Source organism: Colossoma macropomum, unplaced genomic scaffold (genome assembly GCF_904425465.1).
Source record: "Colossoma macropomum unplaced genomic scaffold, Colossoma_macropomum, whole genome shotgun sequence".
Lineage (NCBI taxonomy): Eukaryota > Metazoa > Chordata > Actinopteri > Characiformes > Serrasalmidae > Colossoma > Colossoma macropomum.
Window position 1 is genome coordinate 30,920,116 of NW_023494804.1, and position 17,540 is coordinate 30,937,655.

General features: G+C 40.9%; 1 protein-coding gene across 1 annotated transcript in view; it reads right to left on the reverse strand.

Annotated features, from left to right (window-relative positions):
* Nucleotides 1-9,626: 9,626 nt before the first annotated feature.
* Nucleotides 9,627-17,540, reverse strand: part of b3glctb (beta 3-glucosyltransferase b) — an 80,129-nt gene continuing 72,215 nt past the window's right edge. Inside the window, exons 12-14 of the mRNA XM_036594451.1 lie at nucleotides 12,638-12,757; nucleotides 10,603-10,747; nucleotides 9,627-10,404 (exon numbers count right to left, since the gene is read on the reverse strand). Coding sequence (XP_036450344.1) covers nucleotides 10,240-10,404; nucleotides 10,603-10,747; nucleotides 12,638-12,757 — 430 coding nt within the window. The 3' untranslated portion in view covers nucleotides 9,627-10,239. The remainder of the gene's footprint in view (nucleotides 10,405-10,602; nucleotides 10,748-12,637; nucleotides 12,758-17,540) is intronic.

Genomic DNA, 17,540 nt, shown 5'->3' on the forward strand with positions numbered 1-17,540 from the left:
TATGTAGACAAAATCAGCCTCAATTCATTACCGTTTTAATAGATTAGCCAAATCAAATCAATTAAAAAAGAAATGAACCTAAAATACATAATAATAGGTCACTTACCTCAATGTGCTTTTTTCAAATCTGACAGTGAATTCTTAAAGGCCATGAGCTCTTGCTTCTTTGGAAGATACAGTAGGCATCTCATTCGTCAAGAGTGGTTTGTTGACCCAGTCAGCTTGAATAATTCTTTTAAGTCTGGCCATGGACGCTCTTTTTTGTCGGATGCTAGCTCGACGCTGTCGCTTTCCTTGGGATTCATTGTCTCATTTTTTTTTTTCTTACTTTTCGCTGCGTGCTCACCGCTGGGGCCTGTAGGCTGTGAAAGTAGCCAATCACAGGTTCATCCCGCTCTCCTCCTCTCCCCTTTGGTGGTTTCCCTGCTCAAACACCTCTACTAAACCTGGCAATTAACAGGAGAGTTGACTCAGATGTGACTGAGCAGGGAATTCACCAAACTGTGCTGGACACTAGCTTTCCAGGAACAGAGCAGAAGCACCTTGAGTCTTGGGCTTCCTGTTCTGTGCTCACAGACAGTTTACTGCACATTGATGCCACTGAGATTGTTGGCCCTGGTTGAACTCCAATGTTTTAAGCTCCTCCGATTACAGATTAAGACTGAGGGGTTTATGGTCACTCTGCTGAACAATCTGATGAAAATCTCAGTTTACATGCTCACTTCAAGTAATCAGATCCAAAATGACGCGCATGCGTATAGAACCACTTAGTGTAGCTGTTACCATGACAACGAGCATCACGTGAGTCCAGTCAGAGTGCGACGAGCAGCGCTTGTGTTTTTAACTGCTTTAAAATGATGTCAGACTCAGGAAAACGTCCTCCACGTGACATTAAAGAAGGCCGAGAGGAAGACGTCGTGTTCTGAGACACATAAGTGTCTGAGTGTAATCCACTCAGACCAGCGCAACACACACTAACACACCACCACCACGTCAGTGTTACTGCGGTGCTGAGAATGATCCACCACCCAAGTAGTCCTTGCTCTGTGAACTACAAAGTGCAACTATATAGTAAGTGGAGCTGATAAAATGGACAATGAGCTTTGACATAATGTTATGCCTGATCGGTGTAGATCCTAATGTCAGTTGTGTTGGAGTGGCTAACTGCAGTTTTAATATAAGCTAAACTGCTTAATAAAGTTAAACTGCTTTTGCCTGTAATCATGCAATCTTTTATTTTTCTCTGCTGGCTTGTCTTACCATACTGGCCAAATGTAAGCATATGAGCATGCTGGACTGCAGTGTGTATTTCAGGCACCTCTCCTGTGGTCTGCACTCTCACACCCCTCATTGAGATCATTTATCATCTGTTTAACAGTTTTGCAGTGGTTACTGAAAATAGATAGATTTTCCTTGCGAATGCTGCTGTCAGTCTGTGGCTCAGTGAGCCCAAACAGAATCTCTGACAGCCTCAAACATATACATATTACTCCAAGGCTGCTTTCTAAACAAGTACATCACTTAGCTTGCCAATGATCAATCTCAAAGCCCCCTTAACTAATAACAGATAAATGTTCTTTATCCAAATAATAAAGCTGTTGTGCCAATAACGAATGTGCTTCCTCTTTCTCTAATCTTCACAATATCTGTGTTAATCTGCTTACAAATTATTCGAACAAATGGAAAGTTCCTCCTTCAGACACTGGACACTGCATTGTAATAAGATTAACATCATTTTTTAGCTTCATCAGCTTCTGATGGCACTGACCATCTCCAAGGTGACTGCAGCACAGCTTTGCTGCGCAGGTCGTTTTCGCTCATCCTGTCTGCTGCCTCCTCAGCTGATGCTGAAAGGCTCAGTCCTGCATCTGGAATCCGTTCTGCACCATGGGGTTCCTCGAGATGTCTGTAAAAATATGCAGCAGTTCAGTCTGTCAGCTCCACGCTTCGCTGTGTTTATATGCTGTAATAATCAATTCTGAGCGTAAAATATTATTCATATATTAAATATGGACTCTATAAATTACTGGTAGATACAAACCTGTAATATTTAACAACCTTCTCATGTAAAAGTAGTAAAAGTTCATCCTCACACAGAAACGGGTCCTTCATGCTCTAAAAAATGCTGGTCACGAGAAAAAACTCTTTTTTATCTGTATAAATTACAGCCACATTATAATTTTTTGTGTGAAAGTGTCACACAGCTAAACTCACCACCAGATTTTTGTCTCAGTGTTTTGATGAAACACGCTTCTGCCAATATCTGCCCACATTTCAACAGAAAACCACTGAGTTTTGAGATTTAGAGATGACAGTGTTGCCTGTTAGTTTGTTGAGGTTGTGTGCAACATCTTTAGCTTTTTTGGCTCAGTCTGTAATATGAATTCATATGAAAATATAGCATAACTGTCAAAGGTGTGTGTGACACACTATTGAATACAGGCCTTCTCATTATCTATTAATATACATACTTTCACACATTTCTTCAGGTGAGCCGTTTAACTTCATTTCTCACAGATGTACGTCTACTGTATCCCTCCTGCTGTAACATCCATCTATGATCTGCCTTAAGGGCCACATGAAAATACAGGTTTCCAAAATAACTCCAACACAGGTTTTACAAATATTACAACCGTAATTCCAAAAAAAGGTGGGATGCTGTGTAAAATGTAAATGCATGTAAATAAAAACAGAATGCAATTACTTGCAAATCTCATAGACCCATATTTATTCACAATAGAACAAAAAACACATATCAGATGTTGAAAGTGAGACAAAGTTGAGACATGGGGAACAAAAGGTTGGAAAAGTAAGTGGTACTAATAAAAACAGCTGGAGGAGCAATTTGCAACCATCTCACATGACTGGGTATAAAAAGAGTATTTTAGAGAGGCAGAGTCTATCAGAAGCAAAGATGGGTAGAGGTTCACCAATCTGTGAAAAACTGTGTCTAAAAATTATGGAACAATTTCAGAATATTGTTCCTCGACATAAAATTGCAAAGACTTTGGATATCCCACCATCTACAGTACATACTATCATCAAAAGATTCAGAGAATCTGGAGAAATCCTTGTACGCAAGGGACAAGGCCGAAGGTCAATATGGGATGCTTGTGATCTTCGGGCCCTCAGACAGCACTGCATTAAAAACAGGCATGATTCTGTACTGGAAATCACTGCATGGGCTCAGAAACACTTCCAGAAATCACTGTCTGTGAACTGCAAGTTAAAGCTGTATCATGCAAAGAAGAAGCCGTATGTCAACACGATCCAGAAACGCTGCCGTCTTCTCTGGGCCAAAGCTTATTTAAAATGGACTGAGGCAAAATGGAAAACTGTTCTGTGGTCAGATGAATCAAAATTTGAACTTCTTTCTGGAAACCACGGGTGCCGTGTCCTGCGGACTTGAGAGGAGAGGGACCATCCAGCTTGTTATCAGCACACAGATCAAAAGCCTGCATGTCTGATGGTCTGGGGTGGCATTATGCCTATGGCGTGGGCAGCTTACACATCTGGAAAGGCTCTATCAATGCTGAACAGTGTATAGAGGTTTTAGAACAAGATATGCTCCCACCCAGACAGCATCTCTTTCAGAGAAGACCTTGAATATTTCAGCAAGACAATGCCAAACCACATACTGCATCCATCACAACAGCATGACTTTGTCCGGGTCCGGGTGCTGAACTGGCCTGCCTGCAGTCCAGACCTTTGACCAATATTTAAATGTGTAACATTTGACACATCATGGTAGAGAATAATAAATCACAAGACTTAACATACTTCTAGCTTCTGCAAACACAATGACAAGTTGTCACTTGATTCTTCACTCATAATGAAGAACGCAATAAGGATTCCACGTCCTCGGTCAGACTTTACCAGAACTGCATTAAATACATATTCATATTGTGTCAGTTTGTGTAGTTGGCATCAAGGTAGATTAAATCAGAGCCAAATCCTTTCGCAAATTATGCTTGACACAATTATGAGCGGCTGCTTCTCACTGTAAGTGGCTGATAATGAAGGGTCCCGTCTTTTACATCTGTTTTCAACAGCGTGTCAACGCTAATACAGTCATTTCCATCCATTCTGTTGTGCGGGTAAAAACCTTTTCTAAAACTTCCAATGTCTTCAGGGGTAATGTAGCACTGTCTGTCCCGTATTTCTCTCTTCCCTTCACTCTGAGACCCTTCAGTCTTTGCATTCAGGTAAAATTTGACCATTTGAGGCCCCTTGGACATGCCACTGTATCCTTATCTATGCAGAGTACTCTTGTCTATGTCTTGTCTATGTCATAGGATGCCACCTTTGCCATATGTCAGCTTGTGATATTGCAGTAGATCTTCATTTATAAATATTATTATTGTGAAATAGCAGCATGTAGGAGCATCAACAGCTCAGCTACAAAGCAATAGACCAAACTCTGAAGCACATTGTCTACTCTTGTTATACTGTGGCCTGAAATTTGGAGACGCGATGGCGCAGATGAATAATAAAGTACTGTTGATGATTTGAACTTATGTATAATGTACATTCATTTAGTGGAGCTAAATAATGTTTAAGAATATTTGATAACTAAAACTGGCCTAACAACACCCCTGGTGTAGTGTATTTCATCACTTGCAGAGAGTACTTTTCTACTGTTTGAGAGTCCAGTGGCGGCGCTTTACTCCACTCCAGCCAACACTTGACATTCCACATAGTGATTTTAGGCTTGTGAGAGCTGCTCAGCCAAGGAAACCCATTTTTAACCATTCAGTTATTGTGCTGATGTTGCTTCCAACGTGCTGCAGAGTTTGCGTGGTCTATTGCTTCGTAGCTGAGCTGTTGTCGCTCCTAGATGCTTCCATTTCACAATAATAACATTTATAGTTGAAGATCTACAAAAATATCACAAACTGACTTATGGCAAATGTGGCATCCTATGACTACGACAGCTGTTCAGTGCGACCCATTCTACTGCAAATGTTCGGGGGGTTGGGGGTGGCATGACAATAAATAAATGCACTGAAGTACCACTGATGTAGAGGGGTGTAGTACAGGGTATTCAGAGGGGTGTACCAATGACACCCCTACCACTGAGGGAGGGGGGATTCCTATTGGTCGTCCCAACACTGATAGACAAAAATGCAAAAAAGGTTGCCAGAGTTAAAGTATCCCACAAATTGGGTTTCTGTTCAGAGACTAATTACTGTGCTATACTGCAAAACTCCAGCTAAACTGCATTATTAAATCTGAAAGTAGTTCAAATGAGTCATCATCATTAATTTCACAAAATGTCCTCACAGTTTTAGGAGCTGTTTATCTAGAACGACAATTCTAAAGTGTTAATTTCTAGACGTTTTCTCTATGACAAGAATACTAAAAAGGCTGTGTTCTGATATCAATCTGATTCATTAAATTTGGAGCATGAACAGCCAACAGAAGGCCCCCCGGAGACGACTTTAAGCTTCTGATAAAGGATCTAGATTTTTAATGGAGGTAGAAAGTGTAATTTCAAGCTCGATGAGTAAAAGATTGGCTGGAGTTGCTCTATCAGACGCCGTGATCCATTAGTCACGGTCAAAACAGCGCTGGAGGGAACGTCTGCGAACGTTTGCACTTCGTCATTCACAGCAAGATATAACACTGAGCACTTTCACTGAAAACATATCCCTTAGACTTCAAGCTGCAGTCGAACTCAAGTCACTGACTGGACTGCAACAGAATTGCAGGATAGATGGGATTCATTTCTTTTTATGGAATCGGCTTATTTTCTTCAAGCTGGCCAATATGTAACCTGGACACAATACAAAATAAAAGCGCAGAACTGAGTGTATAGCACCATCAAAAAACCACAACACATGATTTTAGTTCAACAAACTTTATAAACAATTAAACACAAAAAAGGCTTTTAAATGGAAAAAAGTATGACCGTTATTGCTCAGTGGTGAGTTTACCCAATGGAATGATCGCTTAAAGTTCATCACAAATCACTCAGATTATCTTTACAGTGGTTTTGGGAATCAACCACTGAGCCGTTTTGCTCTCAGCCAAATAATAACACTGATCAATTCATTTGCAGTCTTAAAGGAAAAATTCACTGCTTTATTTTTCAATGTCAATGTAGAGACACTTACCGACTCTTTACAGTGGTGGTGATAGGAACCAGGGTCGTGAAGTCTATGACGCAAACATAAGGTGTTTACTTAGTATCCAAAATGAACAGTGAACCTAGTTGTGTCTGAGTTTTTTTTATATGTAAGGCTGATAATAGTAAAACAGCAGTAAATCTGAAAAATCTATTTTTTTGGGGCACTACTTTGCCTTAAGACACTCTGCATGTACCTCCTCACCATGAACCTCCTCACACACACATCTTCTAAGACGCTTATCCTTCTGGGTCTTGGGGCGGGCGCTCAAGCCTATCCCAGCTGTCATTTAGCAGAAGGTAGGAAACACCCTGGACAGGTCATGTGTCCATTGCAGGGCAGACAGACAAACATATACAGTCACACACACATTCACACCTAGGGGCAATTTAGTGTGTCCAGTTGGCCTGACTGCATGTCTTTGGACTGTGGGAGGAAACCCAAACAGAAACGGGGAGAACATACAAACTCCACACAGAAAGGACCTTGGTCACCCAGCCGGGAATCGAACCCAGGCCCTTCTTGCTGTGAGGCGACAGCGCCACCATACCGCCCTCACCATGAACAGATTTGTTTTAAGCCAGCATGTTATGGTACAATTACTGTAAAACAGTGTCTCAGGCAGTGTATTCGTAACCAGTTCATGTAATTAACTGTGCAAGCTTTTAAAGGCTTCAGATGTCTGGTTCCTATCACCACTGTAATTAACAATTCTGACTCTGTAAGATTTTCTGAAACGGAGTGTTTCACTTTAGGCCATTAGATAATTTTATTTATATCTCAATGCCTGAACTGTGCAAAAAAGGGTGGAATTCCTCTTTAACGACATGTATACTGAGTGAAATGTAGCACTAAATGGAGATTAGCAAAAAATGCAAATTTAGCCCATTAAAGCGAAGCACATCATCAGCTTTTTCTGGAAAAAATGTTTAAGAGCTACTGTGCCGTACATTTGTAATGAGTCTGAACTTTGCTTAGTAGAGATAAAACAAGACACCATTATCATCAGTATTAAAAATAAAAGCCTGACCTGACCTGAGACCTAAGTTCAAGCACACAAACAGACAGGAATAAAGGAGACATGTACAGTTTATGTTATGAGTGGGTGGGAAAACAAAGTTTATTCTTAGAGTTAATTTTATAGAGGAGCCCTGCATGGCACAGCTCTAACAGACCTGGCTCGCATACAGCTCACAAACAGCCTGTTAATGAATTCATATGCTGATGCGCAGTGCAGGGGTTCTTTAGTGCCAGTATACACTGATCAGGCATAACATTCTGACCACCTCCTTGTTTCTACGCTCACTGTCCATTTTATCAGCTCCACTTACTATATAGGTGCACTTTGTAGTGTTACAGACTGTAGTCCATCTGTTTCTCTGCATACTTTGTTAGCCCCCTTTTACCCTGTTCTTCAGTGGTCAGGACCCCCATGGACCCTCACAGAGCAGGTACTATTTGGGTGGTCGATCATTCTCAGCACTGCAGTAACACTGACGTGGTGGTGGTGTGTTAGTGTGTGTTGCGCTGGTCTGAGTGGATCAGACACAGCAGCACTGCTGGAGTTTTTAAACACCTCAGGGTTACTGCTGGACTGAGAATAGTCCACCAACCAAAAATATCCAGCCAACAGCGTCCTGTGGGCAGCGTCCTGTGACTACTGATGAAGGACTAGAGGATGACCAACACAAACTGTGCAACTGAGCTCTGACTTTACATGTGGTGGACCGACAAGGCAGGAGTGTCTAATAGAGTGGACAGTGAGTGGACACAGTGTTTAAAAACTCCAGCAGCACTGCTGTGTCTGATCCACTCGTAACAGCACAACACACACTAACACCACCACCACCATGTCAGTGTTACTGCAGTGCTGAGAATGATCCACCACTCAAATAGTACCTGCTCTGTGAGGGTCCATGGGGGGTCCTGACCACTGAAGAACAGGGTAAAAGGGGGCTAACAAAGTATCAGAGAAACAGATGGACTACAGTCTGTAACTGTAGAACTACAAAGTGCACCTATATAGTAAGTGGAGCTGATAAAATGGACAATGAGCATAGAAACAAGGAGGTGGTCATAATGTTATGCCTGATCGGTGTACATTTACCTTCCCTGGCCACTTTATTAGAATTGCAGGTTCACCTTGCTGGTGTACAGTTAGAAACTGCAGCACATCTGATAATGCACACTATGCATTTGCCCTTTGTCAGTGGTCAGTTTCTGACCACAGAATCACATTTGGCTAATGGATCAGTGTCAACTTGGCAAACAAAAACACTAATAAAAACACTCATTCAAGCTTTACTCACACTTCTAATGCATCAAGAGTCAGTGCTGTGAGAATGGTCCACCACCCAAATAACATCCAATAAACAGCAGACCTGTGGTCAGAACCTAACCTGAAGAATGGGGTAGTGCAGTGGTCACCAACCCTGGTCCTCCAGCCACAATCTGACACACTTGATTCAGCTAATTAACTTCTTTAGTCCTTGATTGGCTGGATCAGATGGATTAGCGTTGGCTGGATCAGACGGATGGCGGTATTTTAGATTGGAACTGAAGCCTGCAGGAAAGGAGATCCCCAGAACGAGTGTTGGTGACTACTGGGGTAGTGATAGCTGACAACCATGCCACTCTCAAAGTCAATTTGTTTACATTTTCCCACCATTCTGATGATTGATGTGAACTAGACATGCACTGATCATGATCTTTTATGGCAGATTCCAGTTTCTTCACAGCTAAATTGGCTGATGGTCATTTTTTCCTGATTTTTATAAGCCCTTTTTTCATCCTAAGCACTATGTGGAGGTAAATGAACACACAAAATGCACTACCACACTTCCGGTACTTTTTATCATCCAAACTTGCGATATAAACAACATTATGTGTTCTTTAATGGGCCAAACTGGCATTTATGTTGATGTATTTTAAATTAGCTGCCAATTTAGCACAATGAGTCATGCATAATTATGCTTCAACATTTTAGTACAGGCATGGCAGCGGCACTGAAAGTTACCTGACTTATTATGGGAGGCAAATCCGTCCAAAAAAGAAATTAAACTTAAAACAGTGACATTTCTTTTTCCAAACATCTGAGCAAATATCCTGCCAAAATTGAAAATGAAATGAAATACCTACATTTGCAATTTCATTTTTCACATAAGCACAAGTCATTTGTGACAAAAATAAAAATACATTTAAACCATCTATTTGTCATTTAATTTGTCACTATTCTGGTTTTTCTTGGCCAAATCTAAAATGAAAAAGCTAATAGAGAAAAGAACATTCAAGCTTCACTTTGGCTTTTCTTCATGAAATGTGTAACACGTGTCAAAACTAAAGTCAAAATGCTGTGTTTACGTTCTTATTTCTTTTTCATAGCAATCGGCTGCATATCTGACAAAATGAAAATAAAAATGCAAAACGGATGAATCAACAGCAAAGTGACCGTTTGTGATTCAGTTTTCGGCGTCGACGCACTTTAAGTGTCAGAATAAAAAAGCAAATGCAAACGAACGTCGGTGCCACCTGCTGGAGATTTACGTTCATTTCACACTTTGCTTTTTCATGTTCAAATTGACTGACATACAAATAATTGTTAATTAGCACTAGGCGGGGCTATGGGGTACATTTTAGGACATCCTCAGACCTCAGAGTCAGAACGGCATCATTCCTCAAGCTAAACGACTTTGAGTCTCGAGAAAAACCACTGACATGTCTCAGACCTTGTGTAACTGAACATCAGACCAAACGGCCTCAGACCAAATGGCCTGTGCAGATGTTTGGAAAAAGAGGTTTGCATTTACATTTTATTGTTTTAATTTTAATTTCTTTTTTGGCTGGTTTTGCCTATATTTGCCCATAGACTTATTACATACATCATAAAATTGCAAACCAGATCTGTGAAAATAAAAACAATGACTGACTGAAGATTTCCGATTGTGATTGTGCATCACTAATGTGAACACTGACTGAAGCTCTTGATCCGTGTCTGCATGATTTTCAGCACTGCTCTGCTCCCACATGATTGGCTGAATGGATTGCTGAATGACTGCCAGAACTAAAAACATAATTTTCCAAAACTTTACGCTCACAACGTTTATAAACCCACTTAAAGTTCCTGCCTGAATTCTCTCCCTAACAGACGCTGAAATGGCTCCTTAGTGTCCATCAGCCACTGCTGGTACACGGCAACAGGATCGATGTTCCAGTGTTTGTGGAAGGAGATTGGGCTCTGGCGGATCAGGACCTCTTTGGGGTAATCGTCTGGACGGGCCTAGAGGCCAGGCAATAGACAGTTATAACAGCACAGTGAGGAGTCATAATACTGTCTTCCTTTAATAAGCTATTCTTTAAAATGAACACTATAAACCCTTCAAGCGTTTAAGAAAATCTGGCAATAACAGCTGTGCAATAAAATGGATGCTGTGTGTGTGTGTGTGTGTGTGTGTGTGTGTGTGTGTGTGTGTGTTACCTGGTGAAATTGTGGGCTGTGTGTGACTGATAGTCCTAAAGTATTGAGGCACATCCCTAACACCATGTCATCTGGAGCGTCTGGACTATAACAGGCACAGCCACTGGAGAGGATCCTCAGCACTGTCTCTCTGCTGAACACCATTCTGCCAGAAAAGAAGACACATCGTCTGGAGAGATCAGAGGAAAAACGCACGTCAAGAGACATCAGACAAAGCATGACAAACACGTTCATCGCAACCGTCTAGGGACAAGATGTAATAATAAGGCTGAAAACTGAAGTCCTAATGAAGGGTAGCTCATTTCTCGCTTGGTTAAAGGGACAGTTTGGAGAAAAGTCAAATTTTTCTCTTTACTTCATCCAAGACACGTCTGAAGTTAGGGTAGTACGAGACTAACGTACAGTTGTACGCAAAAGTGTGAACACCCCTGGAATGCCTAGTGCAGGGGCCGCAACCCAAATGTTAAGAAGAGGCATTTTGTCCATTCAACAAAAATCAAACCACCTTGGGAGCCACAATTTTTTATGTCCATTTTACTATCTTGGCTGTAAATACGTCTCAGTATGTGCTGATGTAGATTAAGATTAGATTAAGTGACCCTTATTAGGGAAATTTCACCTCTGCATTTAACCCATCCGTGCAGTGAAACACCACATACACGCTAGTCAACACACACACTAGGGGGCAGTGAGCACACCTGCCTGGAGCGGTGGGCAGCCATGGCACCCGGGGAGCAGTTGGGGGTTAGGTGCCTTGATCAAGGGCACTTCAGTCACGTCCTGTGGGATCGACCGGGCAAAAGTCTCAAGGCTGGTTCCCTAACCTCCAGCCCACAACTGCCTCCAAAAACAACTTGCTTTCTCACCCGAACAGGGATTCAAAGGTCTGATGCTCTACCGACTGAGCTATCCAGACTCTAATGTACTATGCCATAAAATATAATAGAAATGAAAACACAGACTTACTTTGCACTGCTTTAAGGTTTAGTTCAGCTATAACCGCTTTTCTCGCATCTCCAGCAGGAAACAAAAGTAGAATAGTTTCTTGAAAACTGTCTCTCAACTTTTGTTTTTTACCAGGCTGAAGTCGCTTCTAATTCACCAGTTTCTTGTTTGAATTTTCCCGTTACCGTTACTTTTTTATCTAAATCTGCTAACTCTGGACACTCAACATGTTTTTGCTGATCAAATGAGAGATCGATGAGAAAGGAAAAAAATATGTTTTCTTTTCACCAAAGTATTGCTTTGAGACTTGGTGATAATAGAATTTTAACCCTTTAAGACTGGCACAAAAAAGTGGCTATTTCTGTCTTTTAATCACTTTCTGCAGGCCCCCTAGTGGCCATTTCACCAGCGATTTGGAAATCGATTCAGATATTTTTATATTCATCAGACATGTACAGCTGCTACAAAAACAGCATTTAAACACAATAATAAGTAGTTTTATAAATGTTGACTTGCGTGCTCATCTACAAAGTGGAAAATCCATCTTGCTTCCCATATTTTAAATCACATAGATTTTCAAAGAAATACATACATCATTAATAATAGAAAATATATGACAACTATGAAAAAGGATTAATCTACTCTTTTGTTTTAATAAAGCGATTTCTTAATGCTGCTGTTGCATTTATTTTAATGGGTAGAGAAGGTGATCTAACAAAGTCACAATATCTAACAAACGCAGAAAAATTTTAGATAAAAAAAAAATGAATGAACAGCACTAAAAGTCACACATCAGTGACATTTTATCATTACTCTGATTCAGGGCTGGAGTGGAGTTAAATGATGCAGACCATCCCACTAATACAGACATTCACGCCCCATAACTCAAATCTCTTGCAGCCGATTTAAACGAGTCAAAAGAGGGCAACACCAAGGTCTCTCAAGGCATCGCCGTTGAGACATTCGCTTTGATGAGTTTAAATGCCTTTCTTTCTTTTCATGTCACCCACAACCAAAACTCAAAGTGCACAAACATCAAACGGTACTGTAAATGTGTTTGTGGTGGTAGTCTTTGATTTTGAAAGCTCACCCTCCTCCGCCGGTGATATAGCTATAGCCACCCTGGCTGAGCCCGTAGCCGTAGCGCTCTCCGACGCTGACTGCCTCGCTGGGGTCATAGCAGCGCAGGAGCCTCCGTAGTCTGGGCAAGCTGAGGATCAATCACAGACCTGTCACCTGTGTCCCTACATCACTGTCCAGAGAAAACTGTCTGGTCACAGTTCAGATTTATTATCTCCCAGTAGTGAGGCTTTCACAGAATGCCAAGGTGACTGCAAACAGTTTGACCCAAAAAATGTAGAATAGACAAATCCAACACATTTAGTTTCTGCTATATAATATATTTCATACAAGCAATATACAGCATGAGGCACATGGGGAAAATTCTACTGTTGTCAGTTTTATTCAATTCCTCACTGTTACTGGTTGGCAGTGTTCTTCATGTAATTCTTCAGTCTGCTGCTGTTACTATAATCTGATAATCTGAAAACTTAGCACTCGTGAACATGTTCACTACTGAGGAGACGGTTACATTCCATCATCCCTCAAAAGAACTCAGTAACACTGAGATCAATAACTGATCATCACATTGATTATCAGTCTACTCAGGCTTTAGCAGAGCTCAGTAACACTGAGATTAATAACTGATCATCACATTGATTATCAGTCTACTCAGGCTTTAGCAGAGCTCAGTAACACTGAGATTAATAAATGATCACATTGATTTATCAGTCTACTCAGGCTTTAGCAGAGCTCAGTAACGCTGAGATTAATAACCGATCATCACATTGATTTATCAGTCTACTCAGGCTTTAGCAGAGCTCAGTATCACTGAGATTAATAACTGATCACATTGATTTATCAGTCTACTCAGGCTTTAGCAGAGCTCAGTAACGCTGAGATTAATAACTGATCATCACATTGATTTATCAGTCTACTCAGGCTTTAGCAGAGCTCAGTAACACTGAGATTAATAACTGATCGCATTGATTTATCAGTCTACTCAGGCTTTAGCAGAGCTCAGTAACGCTGAGATTAATAACTGATCACATTGATTTATCAGTCTACTCAGGCTTTAGCAGAGCTCAGTAACGCTGAGATTAATAACCGATCATCACATTGATTTATCAGTCTACTCAGGCTTTAGCAGAGCTCAGTAACACTGAGATTAATAACCGATCATCACATTGATTATCAGTCTACTCAGGCTTTAGCAGAGCTCAGTAACACAGATTAATAACCGATCATCACATTGATTTATCAGTCTCCTCAGGCTTTAGCAGAGCTCAGTAACACTGAGATTAATAACCGATCATCACATTGATTATCAGTCTACTCAGGCTTTAGCAGAGCTCAGTAACACAGATTAATAACCGATCATCACATTGATTTATCAGTCTCCTCAGGCTTTAGCAGAGCTCAGTAACACTGAGATTAATAACCGATCATCACATTGATTTATCAGTCTACTCAGGCTTTAGCAGAGCTCAGTAACACAGATTAATAACCGATCATCACATTGATTTATCAGTCTACTCAGGCTTTAGCAGAGCTCAGTGACGCTGAGATTAATAATTGATCATCACATTGATTTATCAGTCTACTCAGGCTTTAGCAGAGCTTAGTAACACTGAGATTAGTAACTGATCAACTCATTAATTTGTCTACTCATCATGTGAATCTTGTGATATATATGTCAGAAAGCTGTTGAATTCACAGATCACAGTATAATTAAGTAGCACAACCTACTTACTATTTAGTGTTTAATTATGTAAAAAATGTGTGTTGTATTTTACTATGTCCCCTTTTAATTAGGACAGTCATAAATCCTGAGCGTTGTTTCTCATTCAGCATTTTCACTCTCAGTGGAAAACTGTACTGTGATGTATTAGAGATGTTTAAATTATTTACTGCTTGGACAAAGACTGTTTAAAACCTCATGGTAACTGACCTTTAAATCCCACTGATATATTTATGCACCCAGCGGGAGGATAGTCCGCATTTAGTGATTAATAGATACATTCAAGGTCAGAGTGAATGTGCAAAAAAGGTGCTCAGTTGCAGTTCCAATTGGTAAACTGCCAAACTGTGGCTCTTTTGTGAGACATGCAACAAAATTTTTAGAGATGGCACCAGTCCAGGACCCAGTATCAGTAACAGTAGAAAATATGAGATTGGATACTGGAGGGAAAAAAGTATGCATCCAATTAAATTCTGAAACCGTCTTAGCCTGAAAAATCATGGAGTTGCTTGTAGCACAACATAATGTAAAGAAAAGCAAAGTAAATTCCAAGACAGCAACAGTAGCCACACTAAGAACAAGCAGTTAATTGTGTGATTAACAAAATGGGAACACACAAACAAACACACACACCTTCTGGGTCATGGGGGAGCTGAAGCCTATCCCAGCAGTCATTGGGTGGAAGGCAGGAAACACACTGGACAGGTCACCAGTCCATCGCAGGGCAGACAGACAGGTACATTCACTCACACATAGGGGCAATTTAGCATGTCCAATCAGCCTGACTGCATGTCTTTGGACTGTGGGAGGAAGCCAGAATACCCAGAGGAAACCCAAACAGAAACGGGGAGAACAGGCAAACTCCACACAGACTTGACCCTGGTCACCCGGCCGGGGAATTGAACCTAGGCCCTTCTTGCTGTGATGCGACAGCGCTACCCTCTACGCCATATATATGACGTATATATATTTGATTACACTGACTTTTGATGTTTGTTTACATAGAAAAGTGTTCTAAGCTCTTAAAGTGTCACATTTGAGCACTTCTGCTGTGAGTGCGCGCGTGTTCTGCCCTGATCAAAACTTTGAGATGAAGAACTCCTGACATATCCAAGGCTTAGTATCTAAATCTCTGATGTGGATGAAATGAAAATAGACCCAAGAACATCTTAAGTGGTTTCACATGGTTAGGATAAGGAAGACCGCTTAGAGGACCCATATCCTACATTTTTCACATCTTTATTTTCCGCCACATAATTTATTTTTGCATGACCATTTTCCAAACTCTCTTTATCCCTTAATCAGGCTGTTTTTGTTACTGTGCCTTTAAGACTGATATTTGTAAATGGGTTCTGTTCTGATTAGTTGCCCTGTATGTGTCTCATTTAAAAAATGAGGGGAACTAAACCGATGTGTACGGAGCCCCGGAGGGGACGGAGGTAAAAAAATAACTAATTCGAGTGAACATTTTGCAGTTCATACGCACGTTTTCCTTTATTCGTGGTCACGATTTCTTAAATCATTCCCTCGTTTTCTTTTAAACGTGCACACGTTTTCTTTACTTCATGGGTACGTTTTTGTTTATTCGTGATCACAATTTTCTAATTCGTTCTCTCGTTTTCTTCTAATCGTTGTCATGCTTTATTTTTAACTGAACGCACGCAGTTTATTTTTTTTTATTTGTGCGCAAAATCAGTGTAGTAGATACAGGTTGTGTTTTTTATCTGGTGCAGAAGTAAATAACAGCTCCCTGACACTGTCTGATGGGTTTTCATGAGTTAGATTGATGAGATAATGAACAGAGATGCTCATCAGGTCTGATTTTGATTTGGGGCGTTATGAGGAAACTTCACAGCAAACGGCCCTCAGATTCATCAGTGCAGCTGCAGTTTGGTGGTGAAATAAAGGAAGACAACAAACTACAACCACAATCTTCACTAAACTGCACTGTCTAATGATCATATGTAACAGAGATAGAGACGCAGCGCGGCCGCTTAGCACTGTTTCTGCTCCCGCGACAAGCTGCGGTGTTAGAGATCATCACACAATTACAGGAAGAAATGATCAGCGTCAACGTTTCAACAAACTCAAATTAAACAAACAGAGACACATTCATGTGGGATGAGGTCCAATGGCGAGAGAGTTTAATAGATCAGATGTAAGTAAGTAAGTAAGTAAGTAAGTAAAGTTTATTTATATAGCACTTTTTACAACAGGTGTTGTCACAAAGCAGCTTTACAAAGAAATCAGCATTACAGAAAGAAATCCGGGTCCAAGCCCCCATGAGCATCGCCAGTGGCGACAGTGGCAAGGAAAAACTCCCTAAGAGAAACAGGAAGAAACCTTGAGAGAAACCAAGACTCAGAAGGGGAACCCATCCTCCTCTGATCGACACCGGATAGTAAACATTGTTAGTACAAAAACGGGGAAAACAGGTGGAGCAATGATTAATTTGATTCATTTGATTAGTTTAGTTGATTAGTTTATGTAGATATATTAATGTGAGGATGTTGAAATGCTGATCATTTCGTCCTGTAATTGTGTGATGGTCCCTAACACTTCAGCTTGACCGGGAGCAGAAACACCGTGGGCCGTTCGCTGTGAAAAAGAGCTGCAGTTTCCTCATAAACCCCCAAATCAGAATCAGCCCTGATGAGCATCTCTGTTCATTATCTCATCACTCTAACTCACCAAAGCCCGTCAGGTGGTCTCAGGGAGCTGTTATCAAAATACAAAGAGTAAACGAGATAAATAACGAATAAAAAAAAAAACAAACCCACGAAGTAAAGAAAACGTGCGCACGATTAAAAGAAAACAAGGGAACGATTTAAGAAATCGTGACCACGAATAAGAGAAAACATGCGTACGAACTACAAAAGGTTCGCTCAAATACATTTTTTTTTTTCACCTCCATCCCCTCTGGGGCTCCGTAGATGTGGGCTGAATAGAGGGATATACTGTCGTTGCCCAAAAAAGAAAAAGCATCTCCGAAACAGCAACCGAAAGGCGCAGTATACGATTTCAGTCCAATAAACATTTTGTCAAACTCAGCGAATATCTCCTCATGGTCTGCTAGCTCTCAGTTCTGTGTCCGCACTTGAAAAAAAAATCCCGTGTTCGTACAGAGCCCTGGCTCTGAAAATGGGAAATGTCTTGAGCCAAGTCACACAACACTATCCCAGCCAATCAGCAA